Here is an 8,863-nt window from a genome sequence, read left to right as displayed (position 1 = left end):
ATAAAAATGGCCCAATAAATGAGTGAATTAAATTCAATTATGTTTTGTTTTGTTTTGTTTAGTTTTTTTTCTTCCTCCAGTGCTTTCAGAAGAATCGCCGGTATTCTGTATTGTCTCTAAGTCACAATGCAGTAAGTTAAATACAGGTGCTTAGCTTTCAGAGTCTTTACATAAGATACACCATGACCTACATTTACGTTGTTCCACCATCTGCCATTAATGCTGAGCGCCGACATAGCTCAGCTTTTATTCTGTGGATTTGACTAATGGAAGTAAGTTTCCATCATCCCGAGTTTCACAGTTCAGACCAGGTTGCGCAGACAAAGGGTAAAAAAGACAACACAGTGGAAATGTGGTTAAAGATGATGTATTGTGATACATGCGTCTCACAATACAGGAATGCAATAGAGAGAGCCTTGATTAAGATTTTTAAAGTGCTTGAAGTCTGTTTATATGGAGAAAAAAAAAAAAAACGACAAAGCAATGAACTTTCCAATGATATTTACATTTTTTTTTTTTTTTATCTACACCTGTAAGTTTATGCATTTACAAAGTAATCTTCTTATGTAACAGTGAGTCCAGGCTGAGAACAAGGCTCTTTGTGGGGAGTCTATATGACCGTGAGCCGCCCCCGCACGAGACTGCTCATGAGTGCAGAGGATGCCTGTCGTTTCAGCCGAGCCCCTTTCTCACCGGCTGTGTTTCATCTCTGGGTTTTCCCCTCCGCCTCACGTCGTTCCGGAAACACAACCACACACACACACGTTTTAATTTTCATTACGGTTCCTCCTGAGCAGGAAACGAGCCGCTCTGCAGTCACTTTGATTCTGCTCATTGCAGATATACACTCATTATTTATTCATCTGCAAGTTATACCTTCAGAAGCAGCGCAAGTCTTGACGTTGCATAGATTTAGTTTCTATAAAATAGCTTGAATATGAAATTCAGTAGGTTTGCCATTTCTACATTTTTTTGCTGAAATAAGCTCGGAAACATGCCCTGAAACAGATCGCGCCCCTCTTCTTACAGCTGGCGAGCGTGCAGTGAATGACTGAGTTACGAAAGCCGCCCAGCAGAATATTCAATCACAAAACCGAAGTTTTAACCTTCATTTCAGATCGTCATGAATTTATTCGTTTTTTTCATGACTTGCCTGTGAAACAAAACTTGATTTAAAGCAGGAAAATCAGGTTTTAAGGTCAACTGTTGGCTTTGCATGCAGGTGCATGCGTGTGTGCGTGAGAGAGATGATTTAATGGTTATTTGAAATAAGATAGCTACACTTTAATAATAATTTTAAACAAAAAAAGTAGACCACAACATTTTAACACCAGTATTAATTGTAATCATCAGAAATACACAAATCAGTGTATTAAGAGAAACTCAACAAGTTGCTTGTATCAACATAAAGTGACTTTAACCTTGTACAACATTCAAAAACACAAATGGTCCACAGATTAGAGGAAGAACATGTCGCACATATCCACAGACGATACGCCTATCATCTGTGCGTGGGGGGAGGGGACGGTCAGTCAGAGCCACACAAACCACAACAGTTGTGCACAATGCTGGCAGTAAACAAAACAACAATACATCCCACTCTGAGATGAAGGTTTCTCAAGGATGGATGTGCATAAAAAGGAAATGTCGGCGCCTACGTCCTGCAGTAGATGTTTGTATTCACATGATCTTGAGGTGTTTGTTTTATTTCTGAAGTCAATTAAGAAAATTAAAACGTTAGAAGGATCTGTCTCACAAAATGAATCTTTTTTTCTTTTTTTACTGACATGATCTGATGAAAAGCTCCGGTCCTGTTTCTCTCAGCTTCAGTGTTAGAAAGTCCTGTGTTGTTTGAGCTGTATGAAAGATATCTGCAGTCCTCCTGATATACCTGCTGATTTTGAACCGTAAACATTTTGAAAAAGTGACGCTGCCACAGCACATCATGACAAGAGGACTGAGATTGCTTTTGTGGGAAAAGCCTCTTGAGAAATGTATGAGAAGATGTTGATACAGCGATATATATTTGTTCTGTAAATGTAATTTACAAGTCCATGTTGCTCAAGCGCACTGCTGAACTCTCGCCGTCAGAGACTGATGTCTCCCACCCTTCAGAGCAACGTGAGCTGAATGCTTGTTTATAGACTGTCAACAGTTCTGCTACGTTTTATCAGCGAACAGGGAGAGCTCAGCTTTCTTTGTGCTGATAACAACAAAGAAGTCAACAAAATTGTCTCCTTTTCAGTGATAAATGTGTCTGCAAAAAGGTCACAGGCGGCGCCGGCTCGGCGCCTCTAGATGTGTGTGGACGCCCTGCCGTCCATGGAGCTGGATCTGGACAGGTATCGGCTGGTGGTGCGGCCGTCCTCCGCCATGGCGTTCTCCATCTTCGAAAGCACGGAGCTCTTGAACTTCTGCTTGAAGTCTTTGCCCATGAAGACGTACAGCACGGGATTAAGGAAGCTGTTCGCCGCCGCCATGGACGTGCCCACCTTGAGTCCCCCGGCTAGGAGAGCGTGGTCGTACTTGTGGTGGTGCAGCTCCAGCAGGACGAAGACGTGGTACGGCAGCCAGCACACGAAGAAGGTCGCGATGAGAGCGGTCATCACCTTGAAGGGCTTGGAGGATTTGGTCATTCTGTTGTTTCGAAGTTTGAGGATGATGATGGAGTAGCAGACGATGATGATCACGAAGGGCACGGTGAAGCCCGCGAGGAAGCGGGTCACCGCGACGGCGGCGTGACTGTGCTGGTGTAGAGAGTAGTTGTTGTAGCAGGTCGTCTTGCCCATGTGGGTGCGAACGTCTCGGAAGATGAGCGAGGGGATGCTGAGTCCCATGGCGAACAGCCAGGCCAGGACCACCACCACCGACGCCTTCCGGACGGTGCGCTGGTTCTGCGCCCAAACCGGAAACACGACGGACACGCAGCGGTCCACGCTGATGACCACCAGCAGGAAGATGCTGCTGAACATGTTCAGGAACATGACGGCCGACGCGAATTTGCACATGTAGTAGCCGAAGACCCAGTCCTCCATCGCCATGTTGGCGATGCTGAACGGGAGGAAGACGCAGAACACGAAGTCGGAGATGGCGAGACTCAGGTACCACGTGGTGTTGACCGTCTTCTTCATCTTGAAGCCAGAAATCCAGATGACCAAGGCATTCCCGCAGAAGCCCAGCAGGAAAATAACAGCGCTGAGGACGAGCAAGATCACGCAGAAGGCTTCCTTTAAACACTGAGGTTTTTGGTGGAAAACCGGCGTCTCGTGCGTTGTGTCGTTTCCATCGTAGGAGTAGTTGTATTCACTGTAATCAAAATCCTCTGGCAATTCCATGTCGGCTGCAGGTGTTCAATTGTCTTCCAAAATTCTGTGGAAAATAGAAAAACAAAATCAAATGTAAGATTTTTTTTTTTTTTAAAGTAGTGTTTAAATGCTTCTTAATATATTTGATCAGTGCTAATCACATGAACGGAATAATCTCTCACCTCAAACATGAGCTCGCCACAGCTGTCGACTGGTCTGCGCCCAGAGGCGACTGAACCGTGTCGCTTCCTCCACTCGAGCTGAACAAAGATACCGCACAATCAGCTGACAGCGGTTTCTCAACACAATCCCCTCGATGATTTCAGTACTGCATTTTTGAGGTCATGTGTTACGAAGAGTTCAGACACCTTGAAACTGTCTTTGGCCACTTCACTCATCATTTCAGTCCCACCATGTAATAAATAATTTATGGCAGATTGTCACTTCCACATAGAGGAATCATAAAAAATTAATATCTGATCAGTTTTTCTTCTTTTCTAAATGACAGAATGTTTATTTCATATTCTAGCTTGGGGTTACAAATAAGGCTTTATTTAGTGAAAACACAGTGAACGACGTGTGTTCTCAGTTTGACCTGTGAAGAAAAGAGAAACGTTACTCAAACACAAACACACCCTGCGTAAGTACAGGAAGTTCATTGGTTCTGATAATTCATAGGTTTTCTTCTTTCAGGAAGGAGCAGTTCTCTGTCCAGATGTTAAAGGCCTGCAATCAGGACCACCGTCAGTCTCTGGTCAAACTGATTCTAATTAGAAATTACAACCCCGGCTTTTGATCCAGCTGATTCTGAGAATGCACTCAAAACGCAGCAGCTGCCGCCGCCGTCTTCAGAATAACATCTCTCTGGCTGCGCCGCTTCACCGAGGCATAATCATAGAGGCGGACGCATCCGTCTGCAATGTTCTGTGCTTCTGCTGAATGCGAGGAGACAACAGCGGCAAGAACAGCTGCAGCAAGACGAAACACAGATGGCAAAGCCGCTCCGTTTGGATAACGAGCGAGAGGAACAGTCCTGCTTCTCCGTTATCGCATGAGATGCCAGAGTACATAAAAAAAAATCTCCTACGTTTATGAAGAGTGATGAACTTATAAAGAAGGCATGGTGGAAACCATGAAGGCTAAAATGACGGACAATCAGTTCAAAAAGATGAGAAATGATCAAAATCTAGTTAATCTAAGTTTGTCGTTTGTCAAATATCCTAACAGTCACCCGATTGGATAAGTCTGAGTTCAACAAAGCTTTTAACGCTATATTAGTCATTCATTTCACAATGTTTAGTTTGAAGCTTTTCAATTCTATTGAGGACTTGGATCCACAAATTAAAAACAAATCAAAGAAAACAATTTTGAAAAGCAACATTTTGTCTCGCAGTTATGTGAAAACATGCTTATTACATAGTTATGTAATAACATACGTTCGCTCTTAAACAAGCCAGACTTGTATTTTGCCATTTTTTTAGGCACTGTGAGCTTTACTTGATCGATATAACATAATAATCACACACACTTTCACACACTCACAGCTGTGCCGCAGGGTGCTCACACACCTCTGGGTTCAGTGCAGTGTAGACACACAAAGAGACACAGACGGGGATCGCACTGATGGGGTTTTTTGACGGTAACAAAGCAAAAAAACAAACAAACAAACCTGAAACGGAAGTAAAAACAAAGCAGACTTTTAATTGCTGACAATGTTGCAAAAAAAAAACATGCTCTGACTCAGGGTTGAGCACAGAGAAACAGATCTAATTGCTGAACAAAGATCAACATGTAGCAGGTGGCGGTTTTTATTACAAAGCTCGGTTCAGTGCACAGATGATAAGTTGAAAATAGCAGACCGTTCCGGCAGGAGCAAAGGGAAAATCATGAAACAGGCAGGCAGATGAGAACCAGGAACACCAGAGCGCAAAGGAAACAAAAAACAGACACAAAAAAAGTCGAGGAGATTTGGCAGCTGAGTGGAAAACGAGGCAGATGAGAAACAAATATAACCATGTTAGACACTGGCTGAAAAAATAAGGGCGCTGACCCAATTAGCTGACTGTGGCAAGTTGTGGCCTCAAACAGAAATAAGGATGTAGTACAAAGCTTGTCTTAAATCCCTGAATGTTTTTAAATGGGGCACTGAATCAGGTGTTTGCAATTTCACTATCGTGCAGTCAGATAGTGAAACTGGCAGTGACACAAGTTACTATAACTATAATAACATCGGTTCCATCATTCATTGTGTTCAAAGTTATGTTTTTAATTAAAGTCTTTTCTCCTGGAGGATGAGCCACATATTGATTTGGTGCTAACTCAATCCTCCATTGTAAAATAATGCATGTCAGTGTCAGTCTTTCTTTTCTACATTCACAAGCCAAAACAAAAGAAAAACAAATAGACGTCCTTCAGCTGACATTATGTTCACTTTGCAGAATAACAACATTACGCTTTCAGTATTATTTTCTTTTCCATTTCACAACGGCTGTTTTTCGCATAGATGCTTTGCACTTTCCAACTTCACAGGATGTATATAACCTGGTTACACAGATGAAAATTACTCTCTTCAATTAGCTTCCACAGTAATTGAATTACAACACAGACACGCATATTAACATGGAAATTGAGTCTTTGAAAAGCTAATGAAGCGCGCCATCGCCCATCACTTTCAAAGCTCACACACGTACAAAGAGAAGAAAGTGATTTTTTTCCCCCCCTCTTTGAGCTTTCTAAGTTTTTTTTCATTGATATAATAATGATTTCACAGCACCTTTACAAAAAACACTTACTATGCCTGTAAATCCTGGAACTCTCGAGTAAATGAGGAAATAATAAATCGCATATTAAATTCTTACTTGACCTACTTAGATGCATTTCAGGAAAATCATTTTTAACAAACCCGCCAGTGCCCTGCAGATTACATCTCCTAATGAAGACAGAACTTATAAATAATCAAACACAAACACGCACAAGAACACTGGTATCTTTCTTTTCCCTCCTCAGTTAAAATGCAGCGCAAACCTTTTGAGGAAACGTAAATCCGCGATCTGAGCTTCACAAGTTACCTGGGACTTCACTTTGGTCTCAAAGCACAGAAACAGTATTTTTGAAAGGTCAAACAGGTCGCTCAGATACGGGCGGCCGGTGGAGTCATTTGTGGAGCGCTAAGAGATCTGAAGATAACCTTTTGTGTGTTGTTGGTTTGCTAAGCTTTGGGTCGGCGGAGAGCAGAGTGAATCATTCTGCCTGTGAACTCTCATCCGTCCCTGATCCCGTCTGCATTATGGTACAGACACACAGACAGCTTTTCCTCCCTGGTATCTCACCTGAGTGCATCGCGTGTTCGGAGGGACGGCAGAGCGAATACAAAGAGGCCGTCCTTCCACAGAGGTCAGCGCTGCGCTATCTTGATGGAGAATCCTTGAGAAATTGAAGCTGTGCCCTCTGACTCACCTTTAAAGGGGAGAAGCCATAAAAAAAAAAAAGACCGCTCTGTGACAAGAAATGAAATCTTGTATCTTTATTTGATTTTGTGTGTTTGTGCCTGGTTATGTGTGAAGTATGTTTTGTGCCTGACCTGACCACGGAGAACTGATGGCCTAGAAAATGTTTCTGATTTGAAAGGACAAAAAAACAAACATCCATCCATCTGCTGCATCCCGTTCAGGGTCTCCAGGCGCTGGAGCGGATTTCAGGTGACTGTGGGTGAAGGCATGGGGAGTGCACGCGCACACGTACGCACACTGTTACAGTTTATAGACAGGCTCATCCTATTCAAAAGTGAAATTGTAGATATTCTTCTTATCCTCTCCCTGTTCATAATATCCACAGCTTCCCTCTTATCAGGACAAACAGTGTGGATCTTCACAGATCACTGTTGAGAAAATTAAGAAGAGGAGCTAGAAGGAATCCCCTGAATTATGCAGAGTTTATTCCAGACAATGTTAAGATCCATATCTTAAAGAATCCAGAGAGATCAGTTGTACAGAGAGGACTTCCTATCCCGGGTCTTGGGAGGAAGATATTCATGAAGTGAGCAGAACAAATAAGCCGGATTCAGATAAGGATGTGTATGGACTGGGCGCAGAGCGTGAAAGACTAATTGTTTTTAGGGAGAGAGAGTTAATGGCCTTCAGACCGAGTGATTCCCGTCAATGTCACAAAGTGGATCAATCTGTCCCGAGAAAAACTAGGTTAAAGGACTGAAACTGGAGACCTTAAGATCCAAGGTGGGAAGAGATACTTTTATTCTGTGACAGAAAACCAGGCTACCCACAAAACACGCCAACGCACACACACACACACACACAGAGGTTTTGTAATTCAAGAAACCAGCAGCTAACTTTGGCAATGAATATTTTGGAGAAGTGAAAGAGTTGAAATTTTATCCCCTCTGTCATCATGGGCTGAATCTATTTTTCCGTGTCGCTGTGGTCATATGATAGTGATCCGGTCCAAACCCGGCCCATCCATCCATCCAGCGTACATTTTATACTTCAATTATTCACCACAAAACGTTGCAGCACATCTTCAAGAATGACAACACACAATCCTTCTCAGGAAAACCTGATCAGCTTTCAAACCCTGCGCCACATTACATACCCCTTTCCTGCAATTTCTTAGTGTCCTCGGCCGTGCAGTGTCAGGTTCAACGCCCGCCTGCCAGTGCGCCATTTAAATTGTATTTTGAAGTAACTTGAGCACTGTTCCGACCCGACTGTCTTCTGCTTGAAACCCATTATATAGATGAGAGTGTAGCGCTGATGCACCAGTGAGCAGCATAAATCTGCTTACCTGAGATTCAGCGCCACAACGCAGATTAAAGTGCGACACATTTTTGAATCACAGTATCAGAAATAGATAATAATCGCGTGTTGAAATGATCTGAGGAGGAGACCGAGGCATTAACCTCAGGAAGTGATGTTGTAACTTCATACAGCATGTCTCAGTTCTCTCTGTTATTATTAGAAGCACTGGGATTTAGCAGCTTTTTTGTGAAGCCGTATCAGTGAAGGTGATGCTTCCTCAGGAATTAATTAATTTTTACTAAGTTTGGTATAATATACTTCAAAAATCTTACATTTGAATTTCATTCTTGGATTAGTATAGTCCCAAATATAACACAGTCATTTCAAGGCAATTTTAAAGAGAAACAAAACAATTCCACATTTGCTGGCAAGCAGAAGTGACAACGGAAAACAAAAACTCCCTTTAAGAGGAAGGAACCTGCAGAGCCAAACAGAGAAAAGTTTCATCAGTTCGCAGCTGCTTTGAAAGATACCGTGCAAGTCATGAAGCTCTGGCTCCCCTTTTTCTGCCATGTTGAACATGCAAATGTGAACCTGGAGGGAAATAATGGAAAATAAGGTGCCGCTGGCTATTTGTTTTTGTTTAATATTGTGGAGTCAGCCTCCAGATGGGATCCTTGTAAAATCACCAGATGGGCCCATGAGGCTCTATCAGATGTTGCTGGAGCTGGATGTCTTTGTAGAACAAAAGCCACCAACCAGCAGCCAGAACTGATCGTCCCGTCATGTGGAAATCATGAGATACTT

General features: G+C 42.8%; 1 protein-coding gene across 1 annotated transcript; it reads right to left on the bottom strand.

Annotated features, from left to right (window-relative positions):
- Window positions 1-1,372: 1,372 nt before the first annotated feature.
- On the bottom strand, window positions 1,373-3,554 carry cmklr1 (chemokine-like receptor 1). The gene is made up of 2 exons (XM_030104620.1): window positions 3,488-3,554; window positions 1,373-3,369 (listed from the first exon to the last, which is right to left on the bottom strand). Exon 2 carries the CDS (start codon window positions 3,333-3,335, stop codon window positions 2,295-2,297), a length of 1,041 nt encoding a protein of 346 aa, XP_029960480.1. The 5' UTR covers window positions 3,336-3,369; window positions 3,488-3,554; the 3' UTR covers window positions 1,373-2,294.
- Between the last annotated feature and the right edge of the window lie 5,309 nt (window positions 3,555-8,863).

The sequence above is a fragment of the Salarias fasciatus genome, chromosome 12 (genome assembly GCF_902148845.1).
Source record: "Salarias fasciatus chromosome 12, fSalaFa1.1, whole genome shotgun sequence".
NCBI classification, from domain to species: Eukaryota; Metazoa; Chordata; class Actinopteri; order Blenniiformes; family Blenniidae; genus Salarias; species Salarias fasciatus.
The sequence above is the reverse complement of the archived record's forward strand: the minus strand, read 5'-3'. Positions and strand labels throughout refer to the sequence as shown.

Coding starts and splice junctions, on each gene's coding strand:
- cmklr1 (XM_030104620.1), bottom strand. CDS start 3,335: ATGGAATTGCCAGAGGATTTTGATTACAGTGAATACAACTACTCCTAC.